Genomic DNA, 27,825 nt, shown 5'->3' with positions numbered 1-27,825 from the left:
GCATTCTGAGACAGGAGCAGTGTTGCCAGGCCCCAGCGTTCTGGCAATGGAAGTGGAAACAGCAACACAGATGCCAGCAGCATGATGCAAGCTTCATTGTCCCTGTCAGAATGAGAGTCCATTATGGCTTCTGCCCTGTTTGCTTGGAATTTAAAGTCAGTTGTGGCTCTATGTAAATCACTCATTCAAACTGGGAAATAAGATAGTATTTTTATAGGGGAGGCCTTCCTCATTCCCTGGCCTGTGCTTCCCTGAAGGGCTATTTGAGACCTTAAATGAGGAATTTGATCTTAGCATGAAAAGAAAGAGCTGAGAAGGAGGAAACTGAAAGGAACTTTAAACTGAAAGAGAGTAAATTTAAATTAGGTATGAGGGTGTGACACTGGCACAGACTGTCCAGGGAGATTGTAGGTGGATGGCCCATACCTGGAGGTGTTCGAGGCCAGGCGGGATGGGGATTCATACAGTCACAGAATGGTTTAGGTTGGATGGGACCTCAAAGCTCATCCAGTCCCAACCCCCTACCATAGGCAGGGACACCTCCCACTAGAACAGGTTGCTCAAGGCCTCGTCCAACCTGGCCTTGAACACCTCAAGATGTCCACACACCTCTAAGATCACATTGGGTGATTCTGTGCTCCACAACCTCCCTGGGCAACCTGTGCCAGTGTCTCATCACCCTCACTACAAAGACCTTCTTCTTAACATCCAGTTTGAATCTGCCCCCTGTCAGTTTAATTCCATCATCCTCATCCTGTCACTACCAGACCTTGTCAAGAGTCCCTCCCCAGCCCTCCTCTAGCCCCCTGCAGATCCTGCAAGGCCACTCCAAGCTCTCCTCCAAGCCTTCTCTTCTCCAGGCTGCACAGCCCCAACTCTCTCAGCCTGTGCTCAGAGCAGAGCTGCTGCAGCCCTCTCAGCATCTTGGTGGCCTCCTCTGGACTGGCTCCAACACTTCCATGTCCTGCTTGTGCTGGGGGCTCCAGAACTGCACACACCTCTGCAGGCTGTCCAGGTCCCTCTGGATGGATCCGTGCCCTCTAGCAAGTCACCTGTGCCACGCAGCTTGGTGTCATCTGCAGACTTGCTGAGGGGGCTCTCAATTGCTCTGTCCGTATCACTGACAAAGATGTTAAACAGCACTCGTGCCAGCCAGTTTTATCTACGCTGGGTCTGAGGTAGAAGTCTACTCCCCTGGAGGCAGCTCGGGACATGAGGAAGCTGACGAGGCCAGCCCAGGTCTCCGCTCCCAGCCGCCGCCCCTGACACGGCGGCCAGCAGAGGGCGCTGCCGCACGCGGAATGCGAGGCACGGCCAGCTCCGGGCTGCCCCTGCGCCGGCTCTGCCCAGCTCCGCACCTCCCCTCCCCGGGCTCCCCTCAGCTCCAGGCACCCCTGGCAGCTCCGGTTTCCTTCTGCTACGGCGTGACCCCGCTCCGGGACCCGCCGTGGCCGCGGGCAGAGGAGAGATGAGGAGAGAGGGCCAGAACCTTGCTGAGTTCTGCTCAGTGATTCTGCTTTGTGGTTGGCATCAGTCCTGCAGAGAAAGCTGCAGAGGGACTTTGGTTTCTGTCCTGTTTGTCCTGACCACCCAGTGACGGGGCCAGTCGCTGTGCCACACTCCTGGGTCACTGCACTGGCAGTAAGAGAGCAGCAATCTCGCCCTGTAAACTGACTTCCATGGCTCCGTCAGAGACCTTTTGAGGTCCTATGTAACAGCGCTGCCAAGGAGCTTTGACCGCACCGTGCGTGACTGGGGCGCTACAGGAGGAAGCTGAAGCTGTCAAGTACGGAAGCTAAGGACTGTGTGGTGAAAGCACCCCAGAGGTTGAATTCAAGTGGGTACTGATCTTGTCCGCAGTCGGCAGGGTCAGTGTGATAGGCTGGGGAAAAAGGACAAGATATATCCTCCCACACACTCCCTGCCACTAACTCTTAGTAAGTGGCTCATCTTAATCTGCATCCTTTGTGAAGCGATTGTGTAATCACTTGATTGAGTATGCTCACTTGCCAGAATAGGCTTTCTGTGGTGATTCAGGTAGCAGCCATTGATTCTAGTCAGGGAACAACTCTCCCCTTCACAGTAAAGTGGTCCTGTGCCTACAGTTCCTCTCCTTACATTCACTGTGATGCTCTCTTGACCCTCCTTGTATCTTTTACTACCTTGTATCTTTTCCTACCGTAAAAGAAGACTTTGGTGAAGGAACAGATTTCATTTTAATCCTGGTTGGCTCTACCCAAAATAAAGGCACCAAGGAGAAGCAAAATCTCCCTCCTCTTGGCTGAATGCACATGCAGTAACTATCCCTGCCATGAGGAGCATGCACACTAGGTAGATGTGACAAACCAGGGCTCACAGGTTAAGTCAGCTGTCCTAGATCATGCCAGAGCTCAGGATAGCTGGTGTGACCCTCCCATGACCCAGCTCATTGTCCACCCAGTAAAGCTGTGGACACTAATTTAGTCAGAGAAGCCTTCAGCCTTCTGCTTATTCACCTGCCTCATAGATTAAAAGCTTTTATTTGCAGCTAAATTTGTTTCCCTCAGATCCTGGGTTGCAATTTGCAGTCAGAGAAAACTCAAATCTAGGGCATTGGGTGTAAGCTGAAAATAAGGAAAATAAAAGGAAAAGGAGAGGGGAGGGGAGGGAAAAGAAAAAATCTTCTTGGGTCCCTGTTATTGACGACTGCCTGCAACTCCTAGGAGCCTACCGGGAGCTTCAGAAAGACTTTCTGAAGACTGTGAAAAAAAAAAACAGCATCTGAAAAAAAAAAAAAGCGAGAGGAGAAAGACCTAAAGATTTTGACAACACACTCAGCATTTTTTGGTCAAATTCTGAGAACAAAGGTGGAAATATTAGTGACTGGAAAACGAGCATTAGGGGTCCTTAGTTTAACGAGTGTGAGCAAATCCAGTGTCAAGGAGAACGGCTCTTTTCCTGCTGTCCTGGACTTCACACATCGAATCCTCGAACCTCCTTATAATTTTGTGGGCGCACCCCTCAGTATCTGCAGAATTTAAGTGTCTAAGGGATTGGAATAGACACATGCCAGGCTCGGAAGGCCGAGAGGGATTTCACGGAGTCCAGGCGGAGGCTGCCCGTCCCCGTTAGCCGCTGCTGTCCGCGGCAGCCGGGCAAGCGAACAGAGCCGGAGCAGTCGCCGTCCACAGAGTACAGCGAACAGAGCCGGGTCCTCGCCGCCCTTGCTCCCGCTGCTGCCCGAACCCTGCCCGGGTAGGGCAGCCAGACCCCGCGGGGAAACACCCGCCGTACGGCCACCACACCCGGGCACCGCTCCGGGCACGAAGCCCGGGGGAGCGCCGCCGCCGCGGGCCGCTGCCGCGCACTCCCCAGGCGCCGTCCCAGCCGCCTCCCGGGGCGGGTCCAGCCCGGCGGTACCGCTCAGGCAGCGCCGCCGCGCTCCGGGCATGGCCCCCGGCCCGCCCCTCGTCGCACCCAGCCCAGCCCCGCACCTGCCTCCCGGCACCGGCACCGCCCCGCTCCCCGCCCCGCGCGGAGCCGCCGCCGAGTTCGGCCGAGCCGCCTGGGGAGCTGCTGCCGGAGCCGGCCCCCGCCATGGGCACTGTGCGCGGGCGGATGCGCTGCATCAAGATCCTGCTGTTCATCTTCAACCTGACCTTCTGGGTGAGCGCCGCGCCGGGCTGACGGGGCCGAGCTGGCGGGGCCGGGCGGAGCCGTGCCCGCTGCGGCACCTGCTGCGAGCGCTCCCGGGCCCCGGCCGCCGTCGACAGCGCGGAGGCGCCCGGCCAGCCTCGACCCCCGTGGGGGCGCTGGGGGCGCCTTATGGGGGGGAGCGCGGGCAGCAGATGCGGCTGGCGGGGACCGGGGGACCGAGCGCCTGCGGCAGAGCCCTAGGGAGGGGCGCGGGTCCCTCGCAGGAGCGCTGCGGGACAGGCTGCCCGAGTCTGCCTTGCGGCAGTGCCCTACCGGCGCTCCCGACTTGAGCTCCTTCGGCAAGGCTGTAGCTCTACCTGGGAAAGTATGAGCTGAACGTAAGATGCCATTGCTAAGAAAAGGCATCTCTCTTAGCAGACGGTTTATAGTAGTGGCCATTTCCCCAACAAACATAAAAGTCCAAACAACAGGAGGCTGCGAGAGGTTCTCGCAGCATTTCACGCAGCAAAGCTTCCTTACGATGTGATGCCTTTTAATAATGTCATTTGCAAATAGTGAGGCAACAGCTGCCACTTCTTACAAGTTCATCCTAAGGCAAAATCTTTGCATCATGTTGCACTTTGCTGAAAGCTGTCCTAGTGTGTCAGTGAACAGTGCCTACTGCAGAACCGTCAAGTGATTCAGAGAATGCTATGCCCATTCTTCCCTCATTGCACCTCAGTTTCATAGCACAATCGAATTCCATCTTTTTCCTTTTGCTTTCCTTCATGTCATGCTCTCCCTTCCAGTAGCTTTCCAGTTTTTCACACTGTAAAACAATTAGCAGTGTTGTCTTCTTAAATGTCTTTTTCTTTCTTTCTTTATGATCCACTGTTTTCTACAAAGAAGTTACAAAATAATCCCGTTCAGCCTCTCTGGAGCAGGCAGTTTTGGGCTTTTGTCTCCATTATGCTTGAAACACAGTTCAACCAAATGCTTTTCCCTCTTGGTGACAGCACTGCAAGCTCCGGGTACACAGTGCTGCTGTGCTCAAGCTGTAGGAGCAGAGTGATGTTGTCCAGCTGCAGCTGCAAGTCAGGAGAAGGACAAAGCTTTGTGTTATGTTGTTTCATAGAAGTGACAATTACTGTGTTTTGTTATCTGCCTTTTTGCTGACACAGGAGAAACCATCTCCTCGGCAGAACTGGGGGCAAGTTTTGCTGATTAAATGAGCTCATTTACAGGGTTTGAAAGTCACTACTTAAAGTTCAGAAGCACAACTACACTGAAGAGCTGAAGGAAAGAAAGAAACACTATAGCAGGAATTCACTGGTATCAAACACTGGCAAACACTTCCTGGGTTTTCTGACAGTGCAGTTCTGAGCTGTGGGCAGTTCAAGAAAGCAAAAAGTGCCAATGACATCTCTTGGAGCCTCTCTAGTTGTTACTGCAGTACTGACTGCTCTGTTTACCTTCCAGCTGGCAGGATTGGCTGTCATTGCCTTTGGTCTATGGCTGAGGTTTGGTGGAGTTATGGCAGACTTCGCTACAGATAAAAGGTCTCCAGAGTATTTCTTCATGGGTAAGTTCAAGTGTGTGTAATGAGAGCAGCCTTGTCTTGGTTTCATCCTCGGGCATGGGACACACCTTAGGCACTGAATTATGCAAAGGCAAACAATTCCTGGGCTGAACTACACAAAAGTGGACATGCTGGTGCTGTGTGCCATGTGCATGACGGCATTCATCCTTTCTCTGCTTGGCATCAACTTCCTATCTGAACTCTTCTCCTGGATTCTATGCATATCCTTATTGATGATCTGGATCAGGGGATTGAGTCAAGCATCAGTAAGTTTGCAGATGACACCAAGCTAGGAGCAGGTGTCAATCTGTTGGAGGGTAGGAGAGCTCTGCAGAGGGACCTTGCCAGGCTGCATGGGTAAGCAGAGGCCAATGGGATGAGATCTAACAAGACCAAGTGCAGGGTTCTAGACTTTGGCCAAAATAACCCCAAGCAGCACTACAGGCTGGGGACAGAGTGGCTGAGAGCAGCCAGGCAGAGTGGGCCCTGGGGGTGCTGGTAGAGAGTAGCTGAATGTGAACCAGCATGGTCTCTTTGCCCAGGCAAGCAGCAACAGAACAAGGGGACACAGCCCAAAGTTGTGCTGGCGGAGGTCTAGGCTGGATGTTAGGAGGAAGTTGTTGGCAGAGAGAGTGATTGGCATTGGAATGGGCTGCCCAGGGAGGTGGTGGAGTCACCATCCCTGGAGGTGATCAAAAAAGACTGAATGAGGCACTTAGTGCCATGGTCTGGTTGATTGTCTAAGGCTGGGTGATAGGTTGGACTGAATCATCTTGGAGGTCTCTTCCAACCTGGTTGATTCTATGATTCTATGTATCCTTAGTGAATTGTGCTAATACTGCTGTATTAAAAGTTGAGATGGTCAGAGACTCCTGGAACATGGGGTTCACAAATATATCCTTCCAGAGCTTTCTGTGCAGCTGCCAGCCAACAAAACAACGGAGTCATTTCAGAATGTTTGCAATACCAGTCCAGCAGTAAAACTTTTCCTCACCATTTCTCCCTCTGTCTGCACACAGAGGCCCTCAGTCTGCCTTTAAGTATCAGAGCAAATCTTTCCATGGCTGAAAAAGAAAATTACACACTGTTCAGTCATCTCAAGAACTGTTTGTCCTGCCTGTGCAGGAATCAGCTGGTTCCCCAGGCCCACAGAATTGCTGTTGGTCATATCTAATTTGGGGCATTTAAAATACCTTTTTTTCCTCCCTAGGATTTCCACATGGGTTTCCTGGTAATGCCACCTGTGTTACATAGCTACAGACATTCTTAAACAGCAGCTGTCTAGGACTGCCAGCAACTGCTTTTCTCTATCCAAAGGCAGTTCTGACACACCTTTACACCAAAAGAGTCACGAGTTTTTTCTGGCTTAGTGTACCACCCCTGAAGATGGACTCAGTAAAATCCAACTAGTGCAAATATTTTTGCCACTTCCAAATGCCAGGTGTGGAAACACCCAGTCCTGCCTTGCCAATCAAGCCCACTCTGACAGGGTGACTTGCAATGGAAGTTGACCCAGGATGTCCTGCAGCAGTCAGTTACCCATGGCAGAAACGCTCGCTGGGCTCTGCAGTTTATTTGAACTCCTCAGTGCTCTTAGTGGGGACCTTGACTCTGATACACCACAGTCCTAACCACAAACTTCTTTAATATATGCACAGTAGTTCTGTGGGAATAGATAGATAGAATGGTACATCCAGCAAAGTGTCTGTGGGAGCTTATGAGGCTGAATAAAACCATTCAGATGAAAATTTGACTGGGACCTGAGGCTTACTGTGGCACCTCCAAAGACACGGAGAGCCAGGATATATGATTTAATTTCTCTTACATCATTGCTGATATGTCAGCAGCATATTAGATCACAAACTTAATTTCCAGATCCAATTTATACCTCCTGAATTTCCTGTGCTGTATTTTGGAACTCTTCCTAACCTCACTCATTTCTGACCCAGGAGATTCAACAAGACAGAAAGATGTTCAGAACCCAGAAAGTAATACATCCTGTGATATGAATGAGCACTACAGCCATGCCACAGCTTTGAGGAGCACCTGTAACACTGCATAAACAAGATATTCTTTGGTGCATGTGTATTTAAATCTCTAAAAGATTTAATCTGCTTCAGTCCTGAATAGGAATTACAGAAACTGTTCAGAGTTGTCAATTTGGGAGGTCCTGGGGAGCTCTCTTGTTAAGTGTTGTATACCATGACACTCAGCTCCTGGGCTGCCACATGTATTTACAGAGCTTGTATGCTGTAGCATGTAACTGCTAGCAGAAGTGCTAAAGAATGTTGAGAATTCTCTAAACTTGCTCTTTTGACTGAATTCCAAATGAGAGTTTTAGCCCTTTTTTGTATCAGGCATCATGCTCTGAATGCAGCATTCCTGTTAAAGGTAAATGAAACACTTTCTGCTGCCCTGCCCCATCACAAATCAGGTTAGATGCTGCTGTGTCTGCTGAGCATCTGATGGGGCAGCCATTCAGAAGTCTGATGCTGGTGGCAATCTGTGCCCAAGACAGGGTAAATGAGCAGTGAGAAGTTCAGCAGAGGTGGGCTTTTTGCAGCAGACAGGGCTGTGCTGGAGGGTCCTGCTCAAGACCTTTATCTCCAAGAGATTCCAGCTCTGAGCCCTCCTTGACAGTCCTGGGCCCTCCTCACACAGCCTAGGAGCGTTGTTTACATGGCTTTGTGTGTTTGCTCTGTAACATCCATTCTGGGTGACAGCCAGAATCCTGCACAGGAATTCTCAGTATGGAACACTTTGCAACGCACAAGGAGCAGCCTGCCCAGAGGGCTGAAAGAGAAGGCAGCTCCTCAGTATGGCCTGGAGATACAAACATCTGATTATGCATTTAAAAAGCATTTCTTTAGCTGTGTTCCACTGACCGTTTTTGTGGCTGCCTTGTGATATCCCAAGCCCCTGTGATCAAGTCAGCTTTGTGTCAGTGCTTGGAACAACAGTGCAGCTGCATTCACAGTTTGCTTTGTAGGTCCAGAATCACTATCTTGTGGAAAACATCTCATTTTCTCTTTCTTCTAAGAAATACCACATTCTCCTCTTGTTGTACCTGAACTGAGCTGACTCTAACTAGCTTCTTTCTTGTGCTTCCTCGTGGAGTAGGTTTTTTTCTTTTCCTGGCTCTGAAATGTTGGTTTAGTTTGGAATAATTGATAATTATATCCTTGCATTTTCCATTAGGCTAGGATGAGTCTCCTTAAATAGCCTTGTTCTTTACCAGCAGCCCAGCTGTCTTTTCTGCCCTCTGGAATAGTTTGGGCCATGACTTGGCAACAAGGCCTGTTCATCTTTTCCAGCCACTGAAATGTTTTTGTTGGTTTGAGAACAACTCAGAGGCAGCAGTGTTGATGTCAAGCACATATGTGTCCTTGGTTTTCTGTTGCCTGTTTTGTGTGCAGTGATCCATATTCCTCACTGCAGCTTACAGTTTCTTAACCTACGACATAACAGGTTGGAATTAGAAGCCTTTGACCCGTGTAGTTTTCAGCTACTTTATCAGATGTGTTTACACTGGGGCAGCCTCCTAATGTTGGACAAGTGTGGGAGTTCCCACTGCAGCAGCAGGCATGACAAACTTTCTATGTTACTCTATCTCATTATATGTTTTTTTTGTGACTGTGCTTCAGCTGGTGAGGCAAAAGTGCAGTTTTGCTGTTCTATTACAGTTCAGCTCCAGAAGATTTCATGTATTCTTAGCTGTAGTTGAGAGGAAAAAAAAGCAAGAAAAAGTCATCAAAGGTCAAAGCTGGGCAGTTACCTCTTTTATCTGAGTTGCCTCTGGCACTGTACTGACCAAACAGGGAGTCTGTAGCTCTGCAGAATAAAGAGAATTCCCTCAGCTTTCATCTTCTTCTTGAGACTCCTGTGCCAAGACTCTGACAAGTTTTTTACTGGGCAGGAAAGCCTGCAACAATCAGAAGGAAAAGAGAAATGTTGGTGTGAACCCAAGATGTCAGCACTGCTATCTCACAACTAATTGATCCTTAATATTTTGTAGCACTGCTGTTCTTAAACATACCTAAAGCACAGCACTGAAGACAAAGTTCCTACTGAGTGCAAGTTGAGCATTTTTAAACCAAAAACCAGCACACAGATGCTTTAAAGGTCAGTTCAAGATACCCATTCTACCCTCTGGTTCTGGTGGATGAAGACAAAATTCTGTTCAGATTCCTTGGGCAACGTGGAGGACAGATTCTCTGTGTACCTAACAAATGAAGTGCAGCAGGTCCCATCACTGCCAGCAGCAATAAAACCGCAGTGTATGCACTCAACAAGTCCTATCAGGAACAGTAACAAAGCCTGATGGAAGTGAATGAATCAGTCTGGATGTCTCTTTCTCAACACTGGCAGCACTGAAGCATTTCTTCTCCTTTACAGCCAGAGATCACAAAGTTTCTGCTGTGTTACATTCTCCTTGCTCCAGTTCCATGATCCAACCTGTGGCCCAGGCATTCATCAGGGCCAAAACAGTTGCAGATAGAAGCTTCTGGGTGGCTGTGGCTTTTTCTTGGGGCCTGTGAGAGCATGACTGATCATTCTGGCTTTGAAAGGTACACTTAGATGGCACATGCCTTAGGATATGAAGTCATGTCTGGAGTTGAAGGATATTAGTAGTTTTTCTCCATAGCAGTGGGTGCCCATACAAGCAAGCTGGCCAGCACTTAAGTGCATGTAAAGTGCAATTCTCTGCTCCTGTGCCTCGCTTTGTTGCAGCTCTCTTCATGTCTTTTGAGTTAAGCACTACACTCTTAGTCAACAGTATTTTCTCTCCAAAATCCATAGCCTCTCAAAGTCTATTAGCCTTTAAAGTGAGAGCTGTTGGCAAAGCAGCCTATGTGGAGAGATGCAATACCACAAGAGGCGCATCTAATGATCCTGCCATCATGTGCTTTGGAGTAGCTTTTAGTCTGTACTTAAGTCTTAATGAATGAACTTGTCTTCCTATCATCTTGGCTCTATTTTGGCAGCTGTGGAAGGGTGGTGTAGAAAAGGCCAGTAGTGGCCCTGTGTGGAAAACAAAAGGTGCTGACTGGAAACCTGCTTAGAAAATATGACATCACCACTACCATCCCCCTAAAAAAAAGCCAACTTACTCAAAATGAAAGCTGTTCAGAAGTCCTCAGTCTCTGTGCTGGATCATAAAACCTAGCAAGCAGTTCTCAAAGGTCAGAGTAAAGACAAGGCCACCACCGAGTTAGAATTCTGACTAAACCAGCAACTTCAGCCCAATGGAATAACCTGTCCATCTGCCTCGGGCTGATTGCTTTGTATCTGCAATATGCTGAGATTCAGGAGGCTTTTCCTTTCCTTTTAAATTAGTCTCTTAAGCATGCTAATGCACTTGATGTTTTTTGCCTGTTAAACTGTCCTCCTGGGTAGACCTTTCTCTCACCCTACTCTCTTGGTGCATAGCTGTCTGAAAGCCAGGCAGTCCCACACAGCAGCAGCAGCTGAACTGGCAGTTATACCATTTCCTTTGACCCACCCTTTTTTCCTTCCTCTAGGCAGCTGCAAGTCACCCTGGTGCCTGCACACTGCTGGCACTGCTGTGAATCCTGAGCTGTGACAGTATTGCTTGCTGAGTACCTGGGGTCTCCCCTGGCCTACCTCAGTGAGTGATGGAGCACTTGCATCTGATTCTGGCCAGGCTGCCCATACACAGGCCAGGGCCCAGCACCACAGGCTCAACACTTTTAGCCTCCCTGAAATAGCCACCTGTAGCAAGCAACATAGGTGACCACGGATAGACCTGTCACTGGCTCTGTGTGAGGTACATGGAGATATTTCCTCTTGCTGTAGCAGCACTCTCAGCTCCAGGAATGCTCAGGCACTTTTCACTCTTATGCTTTGTTCTTCACACATCTCTTTAAAAGGACTAAGTCTGCCCTAGGTGCCATTCTCTAAAGTGATCTCCATTCTGACAGAGTGGAAATATCACAGGACTGCCTGCTAACAATCCACTAAGAGGAAAGCTCTTAATGGAAACAAATAAACAACAGAAAAAGCCCCCAGCTCCTTTTTGGAGTGTCAGTTCAAAAGCACCTACAGAGAGGGCTTTGATTGAATTGGCTTCTTGTGTTCCAACAGCTACATTATCTGCACTTGGGTGGCTGTCTGCACAGCCCTACCTTTTGTGGCAGATTTCCCTCGATGCATTATGGCCATGCTCTGTTTTCTGACTGAGGTGGCTTGGAGCCTGTGCATTTAGCATTAGAACTCTTGTTGATACCTGCATGAAAAACTCCTAAGCTAGAGAGGATTGCAGAGAGTTGTGAAAGGATTTCAAAACACCCAAGTGACCTGAATATTAAAAAGGCAGATGAAATACAGTACCAATAAAGCAAAGTGAACCGAAGTGGTTACAGTTAATCTAAGCACTGACAGACTGTAAATTAGCTATAACCACACAGGAACTATCAGTTGCTCTTAGCAGAAGTACCCTGCTCAGCTGCAGTCAAAAAGGCATATTAATGTCAGTCATTATTAAGGAAGGAAATCAGAATTCAACCAAAGAGTTTTCATGTCCTTGTGTAAATTTCCAGCACGTTTCAGTGGCTCAAATGCTGCTTGTGAAAAAGGAGGAGAAAAAGGACTAAGGAGTTTGACAGGATTATTATCAGACTGTGAACAGCTTCCATGCTGGGAAGCTTTTCACACTGCTCACATCACTCAGCTGTGATTCTGTGATGCACAGCTGTGATAGTACAGCTCCACCTCACACAGGCATCTTAGAATCGTAGAATCAGTCAGGGCTGGAAGGGACCACAAGGATCAGGCAGTCCCAACCCCCCTGCCATGGGCAGGGACACCCTACCCTAGAGCAGGCTGCACACAGCCTCAGCCAGCCTGGCCTTAAACACCTCCAGGGATGGGGCCTCGACCATCTCCCTGGGCAGCCTATTCCAGACTCTCACCACTCTCATGGTGAAGAACTTCCTCCCCACCTCCAGCTTTGCTCCATTCCCCCAGTCCTATCACTTTCTGACAGCCTAAAAAGTCCCTCCCCAGCTTTTTTGTAGATCCCTTTCAGATACTGAAAGGCCACAAGAAGGTCACCTCAGAGCGTCCTCTTCTCCAGCCTGAACAGCCCCAACTCTTTCAGTCTGTGCTCACAGCAGAGCTGCTGCAGCCTCTGAGCATCCTCTTGGCCCTTCTCTGGACGTGCCCCAGCATCTCCACATCCCTCTTGTAATAGGAGCTCCAGAACTGGATGCAGTACTCCAGGTGGGGTCTCACCAGTGGAGTAGAGGGGGAGAATCACCTCCCTCGACCTGCTGCCCACACTTCTGATGCAGCCCAGGATGTGGTTGGCTCTCTGGGCTGCAAGTGCACACTGCTGGCTCCTGTTGAGCTTCTTGTCCACCTTCTTGTTGACGTTGGACTTGAGTGAAGGTTGCTCTAGAGTTAAGTAGGTATGGACAGAGCCACTGCAGACTACTCAGAAGGTAACAGCTGACATACTTTGGCTTATGTAAATTTGGGGTGTAATTATTTAGGGTAGTGAGATGCATGTGAGCAAGACATGTAGCAAGTGCTGGTATGCTGTGGGAAGGGGGAGGCAGTGCACTGGGATGTCACATTACAGGTTGCCTTCACATTGAAATTCAGGATTTGTGCGTCAGCAGAAGCCTACAAACGTGACTTGTGTCTGCAATGCTTCTGTGGCTCCAGGAAGATTAACCATGAATTGTCTGCTGAATTCACACAAGACTTGTCATTATGTCTGTGCCTTATGCACAGATTAAGGCTATGTTCCAATTCTCCAGGAATTTATCTTCTTTCAGAGCACTCTGCCTCACTTCTCCAGTTTTGTAAATGTATTTTACAGATAAATATACTAAGAGTCTATTAACACAAGAATGGTGATCTCTTGTTACAAGTCTATCTCAGAAACTGGCTCTGCTACCACAAGCAGTGTGCCCAGGTGGGCAGCAGAGCCAATGGCATCCTGGGCTGGCTCAGGAGCAGTGTGGGCAGCAGGACAAGGGAGGTTCTTCTGCCCCGGTACTCAGCACTGCTCAGGCCACACCTTGAGTGCTGTGTCCAGTTCTGGGCTCCTCCATTCAAGAGAGATGTTCAGGTACTGGAAGGTGTCCAGAGAGGGGCAGCAAGGCTGGGGAGGGGCCTGGAACACAGCCCTGTGAGGAGAGGCTGAGGGAGCTGGGGGTGTGCAGCCTGCAGCAGAGGAGGCTCAGGGCAGAGCTCATTGCTGTCTACAACTACCATAAGTGAGACTGCAGCCAGGTGGGGTTGGGCTCTGCTGCCAGGCAACCAGCAACACAACAAGTGGACACAGTCTCCAGTTGGACCAGGGGAGGTCTAGGCTGGATGTTAGGAGTAAGTTGTTGGCAGAGAGAGTGATTGGCATTGGAATGGGCTGCCCAGGGTGAAGTTGGTGTCCCTGGAGGTGTTCAAGAAAAATCTGGCTGGGGCACTTAGTGCCATGGTCTGGGTGCTTGGCCAGGGCTGGGTGCTAGGTTGGACTGGATGAGCTTGGAGTTCTCTTCCAACCTGGTTGATTCTATGGGGTGTACACAACTGTCCCTGTCTGTCCTGTTAGTACCAACTCCTACCTGTGTTTCTCATCTCTTCTAATACTGCTTTTGCACTACAGGTTCCTCAGTGCCCTAACTGAGGGCTGGAGAGCCTCAGCCCTTCAGTGGAGGAGCATTTTTGCCTCCCAGATTGTAATGCACATACAACCTCAGGAACGTCCAGGTTCTAGGACTATTCTGATCACTGCCTCTGGATCCCTTATCCCAAGAATAGAGCTTCTTCTTTTCTCAGTGGAATAACTAACACTGAACAAGCTGCCAACTGTTCATACTCTACCAAGAAAACAAGAAGCTCTGTTCTTGGTATAAAAAGAAGAATCAGAACTATTTAAAATGGAAAGTGACCAGAGCAGTCAGGTAAACAAGAAACTCATGTCAAGTAAAGCTGGACAGAGGGGCAGTGTATGCTGGTCTGCTCCTGCTCTTTGCAGCAGGCTTTAGACAGGGATATGGATCTCAAAGCCCCTCAGTAAGATTAAGAAGGGAAAAAAACGAACAAAAAACAAGGGGACACAGTCTCAAGTTGTGCTGGGGGAGGTCTAGGCTGGATGTTAGGAGGAAGTTCTTGCCAGAGAGAGTGACTGGCATTGGAATGGGCTGCCCAGGGAGGTGGTGGAGTTGCCATCCCTGGAGGTGTTCAAGATGAGGCACTTGGTGACATGGTCTAGTTTACTGGATAGGGCTGGGTGCTAGGTTGGTCTGGATGATCTTGGAGTTCTCTTCCAACCTGGTTGATTCTATGATTCTAAAATTCCCAACCAAACAAAACCACTGGAACAGGTTACCTGAGGAGGTGGTTGGGGCCCCACCCCTGGAGATATTCAAAGTGAGCCTTGACAGGGCTCTGGGCAACCTGATCTAGTTGAGGATGTCCCTGCTGACTGCAGAGGGCATTGGACTGGATGGCCTTCAGAGGTCCCTTTCCAACCCAGACAATTCTATGATTCTGCTAGAAAATGGGAATCTCTCCTGTTGGAATTTTCATAGGGAATACCCCTATTTGGCATTTCCATTTCAGGAAATACTTCTTTTCTCCATGGGATGAATCAAACATCAAATATATAGGAGAGAAAAGCTGCTGCCTTGCTGCATTCCAGATGTGTTCTTTGCAGAACGAAGCAATGGCTGAGGTGGGGGCTTCCCTTCTCTTACACATGCTATTTTTCAGCAGGAAGGGAGGTGCTGTTCCTGGGTACTCCTGCCCTGTCTCACTCCTGTGTGAAAGCTTACACACGTGTGTGCATGGGAGACAAGTGAAAACATCTTTAGTTCTGTGGAATTTGGTGAAGTGTCATTTTGTGGAGCGCTTTCTGAATAGCAGCAAGGACCACTCTCAGGCTGAGGAGGCACAAAGTCAGGAATGAACTCTGCAGAACAGAAGATGGGGGAAGGTGATTTTAAAATGCTGGCTGGCCCAGCTGTGGGGCCAGACACAGAGCAAGCTGAGCTTTGTTTAGTGAGTGGTGTGAGTTTTTCCTGTAACACGCCTTAAAAGGGAAGTTCTGATTGAGGTAGCGGTTTAGCTCTGAGTCATGCCAGTGAAATGTTAAGTCTGTTTGTCAGACAAAAGCAAATCCAAACTCCTGAAAGTGGTCTCACCCCTGAGCCTCGGGGAGCTCTGTCCCTGCTAGGTGTTAAGCACAACAACAACAAAAAAAAGAAATGGGAAGACTTTTTTCCCAGTCCTCTTAATCATAAAAGTCTCTCTGCTGAGTTGCTTGGTTAGGCAGTTAGAGGGACAGGAGCAGGCAGCAACATGCAGAAAAGGGTCCAGGAAACATCTCTGTAGCTGCATGCTGTTTGTTACCATAGAGATGGCAGGAAATGGCTGTTTTGGTTGTGCACCAGAGAAGTTTTTTTGGTTTTTTTTTCTATTTATCTTCCACGAGGGGCTGACTTTTGCTGTTGAAGCAATATATACCCTCATATACTCCTCCCTCAGTGAAAAACGCTGTGCGGTGACTGTGTACTAACGTTAGCTGGAGGAATGCTCAGTCCTTACAAGTCACAAGCTGCTGAATACTAAAAGCATAGAAAATCAGTCCTTCCAAATCACAAGCTGCTGAATATTAAAAGGATAGAAAATCAGTCCTTACGACTCACAAGCTGCTGAATATTAAAAGGATAGAAAATACAGAACATGAACTGCCAGCAGAGTCAGGAGCAAATCCCATACGTCTGGTGCCAGAGACCTGGCAAAGCCATGGTAATTATAATTGGTTCATTGCTGGTTTAGCAGACTGAGTTTCTCAGCAGCAACTCTTGATACTGGGACAAGAGAAGGATCACATTAGCTGGGATGATACCTGGCTGATAGACAGTGATGGGCAAGAGGCAGGAGCTTGCCTTCTGTGTGGCAGAGGACCCAGGTGCCCTGCACATGTCCACTGATGATATCTGTTCGTTTTGTCACTTCCCCAGCAATCGCTGTGGACACTTCTGGTCTGGGTTCCACGAGGCTTGCTAACGGCAAATGCCAGCAGCTGTTAATCCTAAGCAGTGTTCATGTTTGAACACAAAGGCTTCGCTAAGAGCCTGTGCAGTCCGAGCTGGGAGCAAGGCTCGCTGTGCCCTCTAGTGTCCCCTCACCGGCAGGAGGGAAATGAGGCTGGCATGGCAGATGTCTGCAGGTCCTCCACGTTGCCCACAAGACAAAGGCTACAATTAGAAGGCACTGCGCTGAGCCTGTTGTACTTTGGCTGGCACTGTACCCAGAGACAAGGCACAAACACGGTGGTTGTGGTCTGATGGGAGCTGGCACCGCAAGTGAATGGATATACTGCCAAGCGTGGAAGTTACGAGGGGAGCAAGATTAGGTGCTCTAGTTTGCTTTTGTCTTCACCAAACCAAGCTAAACAAACCCAAACCAAATCAAAACCACCCAACCCCCAAAACAAACAAGCCCCAAAAAAACCAAACCCACATAGAATCAGTCAGGGTTGGAAAGGGCCACAAGGATCACCGAGTTCCAACCCCCCTGCCATGGGCAGGGACACCTCACACTAGAACAGTTCACTCAAGTTCTCATCCAACCTGGCCTTGAGCACCTCCAGGGAGGTCGTCTTGTCCAAACCCCCTGTGGAATGTATTTCTGGCAGATTTAGAAGTGGCAGAGATGAATGTTCCCTTTACCTCTACAGGTTTTGTCCTGTTGAGCTCTGAACGCAGCTAGGGTCCTAGGTCTGTAACTGCATATGGTGAGAGGCAGAGAGTGTTGTTACTTACAGATGTGTGGGTTTGACAGAAGAGGTAGCAGACTTTGGGAACAGAAACCCTAAACTCTTGACTGATTCTGGTTTCCCACAGGGCTCTATGTGTTGGTGGGAGCAGGAGCTATCATGAGCGCAGTTGGATTTTTTGGGTGCTGCGGAGCCGCGCGGGAGTCTCAGTGCTTACTTGGAGCAGTAAGTAAAAGGTTTTGAGGGCCTGGGCTGCACAAGAAAATCACTCAAGAGCATGCTTTGTGTCATTACTGGGAAAATCTTAGTACTGTCTTCAAATGCCTTATGTCCTCTCACTGGCTAACCTTGGCTCTCCATCCAGAGTGCCATTGCAGAGCTCCATGCAGGAAGAAGTTCCATGTCTTGTCTTGTGGTGTTCCCTGGAATTACCTTCCATCTTTTCTGATGCTACCACAGGAGTTACATCTTTGCCACTGCCACTTTTGTTTCCATATTACAAGAAATTTCACTTGACTCCCCTGTTAGAAAACCCAGCTTGCTTTCAATGACTGTGTCAGGTGTTGAGGCCCGGGCAAGGAGGAGGGAGTGACTGCTCATACAAGGCAGAACTGTGCTAGCTGTATTAATGCTACATTCTCTTCTCTCTCTGCAGTTCTTTGCTTGCCTGTTGGTGATATTTGCAGCTGAGGTCACTGCTGGGGTATTTGCATTTATAGGCAAGAAGGTGGTAAGTAGCAAGCAATCTGTAATGTAATGATGGGGCAGTAGTGAATTTCAGTGCCACAGACCTACAGCCTGGCTCTTGCATAGTACACCTTGCCAGGAAGACTCTCTGACATTCCCATCTGGAGTCAGTGACAGTCTGTGTTGTCACAAGTCCAGATGAGATGCAGTGTTTGCTTCCCTCTATTAAAGAAAACCTGTAGGTGTAGTTCACAAGGAACACCAAACAGAACTAGGAGAGTATTCCTTGGGAAAAGGGCAAATACATTCAAGCACTGCACTGGTCCAGCTAACAGTTAACCAAAACACAGACTACAGTGTAAGTACATTCAGACCCATGCAGAGTCCCTCTGAATGCCATCAGGCCACAAAACCTCCCATCTTTCCAGTCACGTTTCCTTAGTTTACCAGGTATAATTTTCTGCTCTGGAGTTTGATGACAGAAACTGGAAGTCTGCACTGGACTGGGGTAACACTTGTTTGCCACTCACTTGGAAAGTCTAATTTCTGCAGGCAATACAGGAAGCCCAGAAAATCTATGAAGATATTTATGATGACTACATGAGAAACCCAGGTGGGAAGGTCAACAGGACCATCTATCACTTACACTTGGCTGTGAGTAATCCTCCTCAACTTTAATACCCTGCACTACAGCTCTGCTGTCACATTACCCTTGAAAATTTGGAATGCCTTCCACTGAGGTATGAAAGAATAAAACTAAACTGTTACTTAGAGCCAGAGCCTCACAAGCCTGGGATCCTGATGTCAGAACTGTGGTTTTTCAGATCCCTTACCTTTGAAAGTGAAAGTGACCAGGCTTGTAAATGTCATCTGGTGCTTCTGGTCTTTGTTGTGCAGAAGGCACGGCTGTCCTAGCCCAAGAACAAATACTCACAAATGCAGAGAGGGTTAGAAAGGTAGGAATCTTTCTGCATTTGTCCACAAAAAAAGGTGACCTCTGTCCCAGGACCTACGATGTGGGAGATGCTGCCACTGACTGAAGTAGGTAAAGAACCAAAAGCAGATGTATGACTCAGCTCAGGCCACCCAAAAAGTTGGTGCCTGAATTAGACCCTGTGACCTCTTGAATCCTATTTGTGCCCATCTTGTATCTAGAGTGCCTCCCACAGAGATCAAGCTCAAGCTTTGTTGCTCCTTACAGCATTCCCACGTTCTTTAAAACAAACATTTCACAACCTCGCACCCTTTTGTCCTTCTCCCATAGTTGTTATTTCTGACCCAAAGAGGAATTCCAAGCATTTTGTGGGAGATAGACAAACAGGAAAAACAAATCCTCTGAAACACTCCTGATTTATTACTGCCTCCAAACCCAGCACTATGTTTTGTCAGAAATAAAGAATCCAGCACTCCCTGTTGCTGTTTTTGTGCACTGTCAGTAATTCCATATGCACTGTTTGAACTTTCTCTTTTCTCCTCCTAACAGCTCTGGTTTGCTTCTAAGCCAGGGGGTCTGCTTTTCCAAAACCCCCTGCTTTGCTGTGTTATGAGATACTGACATTAAAACCCCTCCTGAAAGTTGTTAATTTGTCTTTTTCCTTTGACTCCACATAACTGAAACTGATTTTTGAGAACTTCGACCCACACAGTTTTAGTTCTAGCAGAGGTAGCAGTTAACACGGAATTATCACCTGTCCTGCAGTGGTTTGGGGGTTGGGTTTTTTGTGTATTTACTGATCCACTTTCACTAGGAAACAAGTCTGTGTTTTCCCCTTCTTTTATTCTTTCTCTCTCTCTCTCATTTAGCTCCAATGCTGTGGTAAAGATAATGTGGAACAACAAACAGGATTACCCTGCCCAGAGAATATCCAGTTGCCAAAGGCAAGTGTCCTCAGGACTGGCTGTTCTGATAACTTTTTCATGTCTGTTGTTCAGTAAAATTGGAAACAGTCTATACTGAAAGGGAAGGAAGAATTTCCTTTTCACCTTGCAAATTACAGCATGAAATTCCATAGGAAATGGAGCAGTGGAGGCAGAAGATAACTTGGAGGTCATGTTGAGCAAGCCCAGTCGTCATTTCTGAAGCCTGCTTGTGGCATCCCAGAGTAGCCAAGATGATATTACATCCCCTGGAGGAAAAAGTGGGATGAACCTAACAGAACAGGAGTCCTAAGTGCCCTGCCTTAATCGTGCATGGAGACTCCTGACTAGAAGAGACATACTGTTATTTCTGTCCTCTGTGGCATCTGCCTGTGAGTGATAACGTCAGTCTGTGCAGCCAAACTTCCTCCTTTGGCATGCTCCATCATCTGAAGGGGTTTTAATGTAGGGGGAAATTACCATAACAAAACGACTGGTATGTGTCAGGCTGTACTAGCAGGAGGTGCAGCTGTCTCACTACAAAAAGTGTCTACCACAAGGCACAGATGCAAGCATTAGGACAGGGACTGCAATTGTGCCTTTGATGCTTACCTGTTGTTTAGAGAGAGCAGCTGACAGAGTTGATGGGAGGATACTTTTCTAGGAGTAAACCTTTCCATTTCGTTTCCATTAGAACTGCCTGGTTGAAATCCAGAATGTAATTGATGCTAATCTGCATTTACTTGGAATTGTTGGAATTGCAATTGCTGGCATCACAGTGAGTAAATCCATTTTCTTACTCTCAAGTCTGTGTCTGAACCCACTACCCTGTCCCTTACTTGAAGCTTTGTGGAAGGTGTTTTGCAGTAACTTGTGAGATCCCTCCAGGGTGCAGCTGTTCTTAAGACTTTCAGTGTGTCCCCTCTCTGGGAATTGTCCCCATCAGTGCAAGCAGACTGGCATGACTTTGTTTTAACAGTTCTTTTCTGTGTCCCTACACTGTGATCAAAGGACCTAATTTTTCCCATTAAGATATTCCAATTTGCCTCAAACTGGCAGAGAAAGCAGAGTGTGCACGAACCGAACTGAAAAGCAAAAGGCTGGCACAGTATTTCTCCTACTCCAAGACAGCTGGGGAGTGATGTTTAGACCCTTTGAGGACCTGTTCTCTAGACTTCCTAGGGAATAGAGAGCACCTACTGTTGGTGCAGAAACTGCTTTGCAGGAAAACACTGGCTGAGCACTGGTTCACTGTGAAGGAAAGTTCCTGCACAGGTTTCCTAGGTCACAGGCACAGTGACCAGGATGGATTTTGTTAAAGGAACAGGACTTAACTGCATCGTTGTGAGAGCAGCATTTCTTTCCCGGCACACAGCCCCCACTTACAGGTGCCTGTTTCATCACACTGTGTCACCAAAGCCTTGATAACCTTTCTTACAGGCCACTTTCTCTCACAAGAGTGTTGTCTTCCCAAGGTCTGCTCCTTCATGCCAGAGCAGTGACCAATAGATGTCAGCCTGCTGCAAGGATATGGCAGGAGTGGGCAGTCTCTGTCAGTGTGCTAGTTTGAAGCAAGCTGGAATGTTTTGGTAAAAGAACTAGATAACGGGCAGTGAAATGAAAAACAATTGTGTCTACTTCTCTCACAGTCACGCTGAGAACTCTGGGAAGAAGAAGAAAACATTCTCCATTTTGTCTCTCACTCTTGCTTTTGCCTTAGACCTGGTCACATCTCATTAACCCTGCTCCTACTAACCTTGCTCCCTAACCTCTTGGCTGCACCTCTTTTCTTCCTGAGGACTGGGGTAAGGTTGAGAGGGACGGGGGGAGGTGTTGGGGTGGTTTGAGAGCCCCTCCTGGGGACCTTGGTTTCTGGGAGGGGAGTTGTGCTTTTATATTATTTATCTATATTCCCAGGGTCCGTCTGAGTTAGCTGGGGCAAATTCAAAAGTGTGGGGGGGCGGGGTAACCCCCAAACCATCACATTTTTAATTGGCGCCCAACGTGGGGCCAATTCTTTTACCAAAACATTCCAGCTTGCTTCAAACTAGCACAGTCAGGCACAGGCTGGAGCAGAAAGCCTTTTGCCATTACCTCCTTCAGACTCAGAAAGCAGCAGCAGGCTGAAGCAGCATGAGGAGCCAGAATATTACTAGAGAAATACATCTTGAGCTGCTCTGAAGAGCAGGATGGTCATAGACTTATGTGAATACTTAAAAGCAGGGGAAGGGTTTATGTATGTAATAGAAACTCTGGATTAAAGAAGCCTGTGATGTGTATGGAACGTGAAGGTGTCCTCAGAAATCCAGCACAGCAACATGGGTGGGACAGAGTTTCTGTAAGCTCATTGTTCAGCAAGGATGCAGCAGAAATATAATCATCTTTTCTAGGGTTTCCCAGCAGAGGTTATTAAATGATAACCTCTTTAGCAGCAGAAACACATCTGTACCTTTTTCTGTGCTTACTTCTGACAGGTCATGGGGTGTGACTGGTCAGCTCTCTCCTTCCTTAGGGAGGTGTGTAGGGAGAGGACATGAACACAGTTGTTGAAGTGCCTGACAGTAGTACTCATATCCCTTCACAAAGCCTCAGGAGATAGCTGTTAACTGCCTTGGAGATTCAACTTGTGGCAATAAAGAAATCTCTGGAGACTCTGGCAACACCAGTGTTTTGAACATTGCCTCTAGTTAGCTGGCTCCATAACATCAACAGTTTTATTTTTAATGCATAGTCTTGATCTTGAGTAATAATTCAGACCTTAGCTTCCTCTACTTCCACAATGCTCTTACTCCAATGTAGAATCATAGAATCAGTCAGGGTTGGAAGGGACCACAAGGATCAGCCAGTTCCACCCACCCTGCCATGCCCAGGGACACCCTACCCTAGAGCAGGCTGGCCACAGCCTCAGCCAGCCTGGCCTTAAACACCTCCTGGGACAGGTCCTCAACCACCTCCCTGGGCAACCCATTCCAGGCTCTCACCACTCTCATGCTGAAGAACTTCCTCCTCACCTCCACTCTGCATCTCCCCACCTCCAGCTTTGCTCCATTCCCCCCAGTCCTGTCAGTCCCTGATATCCTGAAAAGTCCCTCCCCAGAATTTTTGTAGGCCCCAATGTAATACTCCATGTAGAGGCATTCTGAAAGTCAGAACCTTTTGGTGCAGTACTGGGCATAATAGCAGTAGAGTCACAGATATCAGTGGAATTAATGTTAATACTCTTAATGTTTGTGGCTGTTTTGCTGGTCTTAATATTTAAAACAAAGAGGAGTTAAACTCTGAGATTGAGCAGATGAAATCTTAGCTTTGGGTGTCAGTGAAACCTCTTTTGTGTTAGTTGCCTTATACCCTGGGGTTTGTTGATGGAAGCAGTCACTTGCTCCTCTGCCATAAGAGCCTTCAGGTTGTTCTGAAATGCAGACTCTTTGTCACTGTTTTGTAAGTGGGTCCTTAAATTGCATCCCTTCTCTTCTAGATCTTTGGCATGATATTCAGCATGGTTCTGTGCTGTGTGATCCGTAACACAAGAGACATGATCTAAAACTTTCACTGCACAACTATGTTCCAGGAGTTCCAGACTAAGCTTTCCAAGAAGTGCTCTTCTACCCAGTTTTAATAATTGTAATGTATTTAATTCGTGTTTTAACATACTGAGAGGAGAATACCCCATTAGATGAGCAGGTGAACTGTATTAGTTGCAGTAAAACTGACATGAACAAGAAAAAAAAGGGTTTAAAAATGTACTTTTTAATGAAGAGAAGCAAAGGTGTGTGTAAGACTAATTTGATGTTTAATGTCTGTATATGTGCAATTAAGAGTTTACATTGTGTGGGCACATGCAAAGCTCTCCTTACAAATACTTGTGCATGTGAGCAGGTACCTTGTTTAGGTGAGTGTGTGGTGTGTGTGTGCACAGCTGCATGCTTATTCTTCCAGTGTCTCACCCAGAGTGAGAACACACAAGAGTGTAACACACACCCCCAGGCAGAGAGTGCCTGAAACCCTTTTCTACTGAGCCCCTGTTTGCCAAGGATTACCAGAAGAACAAATGCCATTGTAAAAATTAAGAGCCATAATCCATTTTGTAACTGCTCTTTCCAAAGCCCAAACAGAGTAGAATTAATAAAACTGGACTTTGTTTTAAAATGTTAATTAATGCCCAAGGGCCTGCTCCAGCCAACTCTAATGCATGTGAGTAGACCTACTGACTTCCCTGTCACACAGAGATTGGATTTGGGTTTTTTTTAGGACTGGACCCTTCATGCACATGCAGAAAGCTCTGGGGGAGAAAGCTAAAGAAAGAGGGGGAACGAGGTGGGAAGCTGGCAAGATAATGCAGTCATTTGGGTGCGATTGCAGTGTGAAACGTGCTTAAGCTTGCCAAGCTAGCCTGAGACACATACCATAGATACAGATGAGTTAAAGGGGACACTAAAACCTCCATTCAGAAGTCCCTTTAACATGCAAGACCCTTTGCTATACAATGCTGGCACAGGAGTGGAGCCTATATCCAGAAAAGCAGCAGCTTTGTCAGATCCTCTGCAGAACCTAACAGGCCTGTGGAAGCCAACTGAAGAGTGAAAATGGTCGGGAAAGGACAACACAGCACTTTAAAATCATCTGTTTCTGCTTCTGTGACTATCACAGCTTCCATGGGACTCTTACCTCAACCTCTCACCCTTTCTTGCGGGTGCAAGGCAGGAAAGAAAGAAGAGACCTTTTTACAGAGCCATAAAGTAAATTTTCTGACTGCCACCTTTAGATTGCATGTCAGGTTAAAGAAGAAATCCACTGTGTGCTTGAAATACCTCAGGGCTTGCGTTTACAGAAGTTGTTTCTAGATTTTTATTTTTCTATTTATCATATTTATTCCTAAGAGAATGTTCCTTTCAAAGCAGCCCACCAGGGAGGAAGACTGTCCTCCAGAAGGGGAAAATAAATTACATGAAAGGCTCCTGAATATCTTCCTATTTGGCTTACTCGAGCTGATTCACCATTCCAGAACAGCTTTTTGCTAACAATATGCACATAGCAGCTCTGTCTCTCTCACTGGTTCGGATTCTTGATGCAGTTGTTGCAAATATGATGGGGAAAAGTTCAGCTAAATTACATAGCTCATTGAAATGGTCCACAGTGTCTAACAGGACTTAGCATTTACAAGAGGTCTTTATCCCACTGAGAAACAACAGAAAGAAAGGGGATTTCAGGAAATGTGGGCATTCCAGTATGCATATTGCTGTGGAATACACAGCCCTCAAGATATTCCACCTCCCAAAGAAACTCAAACTGCCATAGTTTTTCTGGTACTTTGGGATTGGACCTCCTGTTGCTGTTCCACTTATCCAACTTGCTGCATCTTGCTGTCTTTTCAAGTTGCTCAGCCACAAACTGTGACACTGAGACAGCTATGTGCTAAATGCTGGGCATGCAGCAGGCACTGCCAGCTGAGCAGCTTCTGAGCCTAGCTTCAGGTACCCAGCTGAGAGGAGATGATGAGATCGTAAGCAAAAAAAGAGTTAGGCTTGTATCATTCCTTTCACAGCAAATTAATGCCTCATGGAAGTAGGGTGTGGGACCTTACTCTGCAAGCACCAAGCCTTGACCTCCTGCTGTCCTAAGAAAGGCTGAACTGGGAGAATGACACCGACAGCAAACCCAGGAGGGATAGTTCCTCACAGCAGACAACTGACATAGACAAAGCAGGTACACTTGAGGTTGTCCTTACAACTAGTTGTGCTCTAAGTCAGTAATGGGACAGTGTACATCTGGGCTGCTTTCTCCCTGGGGTAATACTGACAGAAAGAAGACACTGCTCTATGGTGTCATTCAGAGCAAGATATCTTTCCATGGAAACCAGTAAAAAATAGCACAGTAGAGGAGTCAGTGGTTCAGGTTCCAAGATTATTACCCTACAGAGACAGAAATTTATCGCAAGCAAAGCTCTTTCCTTCTGTTACACTCCCCTTAACGACAGTGCTTTATTTGCTTTTAAAAGCCTCTCTATATAATTGCTGTTATTTCCTCAAAATTTTAGCACCAGAATGTAATGTCCAGACCAGAGTTTCCTTCTTTGTTTACTGTTAAAGTTGGAAGATGCCCACTCCTGCTTTGGAGATGCACTGAATAAAAAGGCAGCTTACAGAAACTTCTGTTGCTTCCCCAGCCCCTCACTCCCCCAGAAGTACAAAACCATCTCAGTGCCTTATGAAAAAGAGGAAAAAAAAGGTGGTAAAAAGAATCCTATAAATTCACCCTTGAACTTACTTTCTGATGTGTTTTGGATGTGTGGGTTTTGCTTCTTCTTCCTCCTAACAGTGCATTTGTTTTTCTGACCATAATTACTGCTCATACTCTTGGTTTTCCTGCTGTCTAGGTGTATGAGCTACCCGCACTGCATATCAGGAACAGGACAATACCAGTTACTGGTTTAGCTCTCCAAGTTATTGGTGTAATTACATGGGAAATCAGCATGTTAGGTATCTATTATTGCCTTTAACAGAATCCAGAGATGTAGCCTCTTCTGCTGGTTCCTGCTGTTGTGAGGTACATAATACATGTGCCATTTTCTCTGCATCTTAGTACTTGGAAGTCTTTAATTTATTAAGGAACAGAAAATACAGCTCTTGTCTCCCTGACAAAGCTGCAAGAATTATTGCCTGTTGCTGTTTGAACCTAGCTAGTTAACAACTCACACTCCCATTCATTAAATGCTCAGATGTCACAGGCAGGGTTATGGCTATCAAAACTGACTACGCAGTGCCCACAGTTTGTTGTGCTGCTGCTCTTTCTTTTCAGCTCTTGAAAGTGTAAAACCTTTGGTCTTTAGCAGCAGTACAAAACAATTTCCAAGACTCACCACACGGTGAGTCTTCAATAAGAAAGCTTTTCAAAAGCAACAAATCCAAACCAGTACAGAAACTTCCTTTAAGTCAGTTCAGACTCCAGAACTGCATGGCAGGATTTAGTTAGCAAGCCCAATGCTTGCGTGCACCAGATACCTAATACCTGCCATGTAAGTCAGCAGAAGTACCCTGTTCCTTGCACCTCTTTCAGAGGAAAGCAACAAAAGATCACATCCCTCCGTGTGAACATTCTGAACGCACATCACACACTTTTTAAAGCGAATGACTTCAGCAGGAGCCTCATCTGTTAAATGAAAACCTCAGCCAGCTTGGATACCTTGCCGAGTGCACAGGAGCCCTGCAATATCCCTACAATGAAGGTTCCTTTTCACTCCTCTTCATACTGGAAGTGAGAGTTTTATGGCAAAATGTATTTCATATGCACTGAAAATGAATTTGAGCTTTCTTAAGCCTTCAAGTGTTACATTTTGCAGAGCCTTTGGGGGCCACTCATTAACAGCATCAGATGCCGTTCAACGAAAACGTGCACGAATAAAGCTTTCCAAACGTCTTCCTCTCTCTTGGTGCTCTGACCTCTAGATTCTCCAAACAGCCAACAGCTTCCAATGCAGCCTGTTTGTTTCTGTAGCCTCAATTCTGGGCAGAGCTGGCACATGGGTTTATGCTGCAAAGCCTGTGACAGAATTACTTCTATGGCAGCTTTGAGGGAGAAGGCTTAACCCACTGCTGAAACCAGTTTCCACCCCCCTTTCACGGCTCCGCAGTACTGTTTTATCAGCTGTCCTGTCTTGAATTTCAAACAGCTTTCTAATAAAAATAACCTCCAATAAACGACTACCAGCGAGAACTTGTCTGCCTTCCCGCTTCGCCCCCTCCGCTGCCCCCTGCCCAGCAGAGACCCTCCCAGCGCGGCGGCGCTGCCTTCGCCTTACCTCCTGCCTTCTGGGCCCAGCTAACCCAGAGCGCCGGCTCCGGCCACCAGCTGCGGCGGCGACACCCAGGTCCACGGTGGCTTCGTCACCCTTGGCTACGTGATGTCCCCAGCGCCGGGCTGCGGGCGGGCGAGGGCCAGGCAAAGAAGGCCCCAGACAGGGAACCAGACCACCGGCGCCGGCATCGCCACGGCTGCCCTCAGGGCCCGCGCGGTGCAGCGGAGCCGCCCAGCGGGGCGGGCCGGCAGGCGGCGCTCCTCTTGCATTGGCTGCGCGCTGGACGCGGAGAGGCGGCGGCCTAGGCCGGGGCGGGAGCGGTGCCGGTACCGCGGCGCAGCAGGACCGCTGTGGGACCGCGATACGTAGAGCGGCCGAGGCCGCGGCGGGACCGGGGAGGCGGGGATTTGGTGCGCGGGATGGGCACGGGCTGCGCCTCAGCCCTCAGGCCGCTTCGCTCTCTCTTCGAGCCCCGCGGGAGGGCTGCAGGGGACACCCCTGGCGCGTCGGCAGCGCTGCCGGGCAGCTCGCAAGCGCGGGAGG

General features: G+C 48.0%; 1 protein-coding gene and 1 long non-coding RNA gene across 4 annotated transcripts; one reads left to right on the top strand and one right to left on the bottom strand.

The window, feature by feature from the left end:
* Window positions 1-3,463: 3,463 nt before the first annotated feature.
* Window positions 3,464-26,903, top strand: TSPAN2 (tetraspanin 2). 2 transcript variants are annotated; one of them, XM_064173410.1, is made up of 8 exons: window positions 3,464-3,645; window positions 5,095-5,197; window positions 17,074-17,171; window positions 17,602-17,676; window positions 18,186-18,287; window positions 19,437-19,511; window positions 20,185-20,268; window positions 21,965-22,313. In XM_064173410.1, exons 1-8 carry the CDS (start codon window positions 3,577-3,579, stop codon window positions 22,025-22,027), a joined length of 669 nt encoding a protein of 222 aa, XP_064029480.1. In that variant the 5' UTR covers window positions 3,464-3,576; the 3' UTR covers window positions 22,028-22,313. The 2 variants fall into 2 exon arrangements, with proteins under 2 accessions (XP_064029480.1, XP_064029479.1); XM_064173409.1 differs by lacking the exon at window positions 21,965-22,313 and adding an exon at window positions 22,966-26,903 and having other exon boundaries at window positions 3,483-3,645.
* On the bottom strand, window positions 4,152-27,505 carry LOC135191267 (uncharacterized). 2 transcript variants are annotated; one of them, XR_010308784.1, is made up of 4 exons: window positions 27,286-27,505; window positions 9,006-9,116; window positions 6,189-8,908; window positions 4,152-4,703 (listed from the first exon to the last, which is right to left on the bottom strand). It is a non-coding gene; the product is annotated as an uncharacterized LOC135191267 (long non-coding RNA). The 2 variants fall into 2 exon arrangements; XR_010308783.1 differs by lacking the exon at window positions 6,189-8,908 and having other exon boundaries at window positions 8,970-9,116.
* Window positions 27,506-27,825: the final 320 nt, after the last annotated feature.

Source organism: Pogoniulus pusillus, chromosome 39 (genome assembly GCF_015220805.1).
Source record: "Pogoniulus pusillus isolate bPogPus1 chromosome 39, bPogPus1.pri, whole genome shotgun sequence".
NCBI lineage: Eukaryota > Metazoa > Chordata > Aves > Piciformes > Lybiidae > Pogoniulus > Pogoniulus pusillus.
The sequence above is the reverse complement of the archived record's forward strand: the minus strand, read 5'-3'. Positions and strand labels throughout refer to the sequence as shown.

Excerpts from the sequence above, each read along its gene's own strand:
- TSPAN2 (XM_064173409.1), top strand. The coding sequence starts at position 3,577 with ATGGGCACTGTGCGCGGGCGGATGCGCTGCATCAAGATCCTGCTGTTC. Across the intron at positions 3,646-5,094 it reads TCTTCAACCTGACCTTCTGG|CTGGCAGGATTGGCTGTCAT; the intron begins GTGAGCGCCGCG and ends TTTACCTTCCAG. Across the intron at positions 18,288-19,436 it reads TCTATCACTTACACTTGGCT|CTCCAATGCTGTGGTAAAGA; the intron begins GTGAGTAATCCT and ends TCTCTCATTTAG.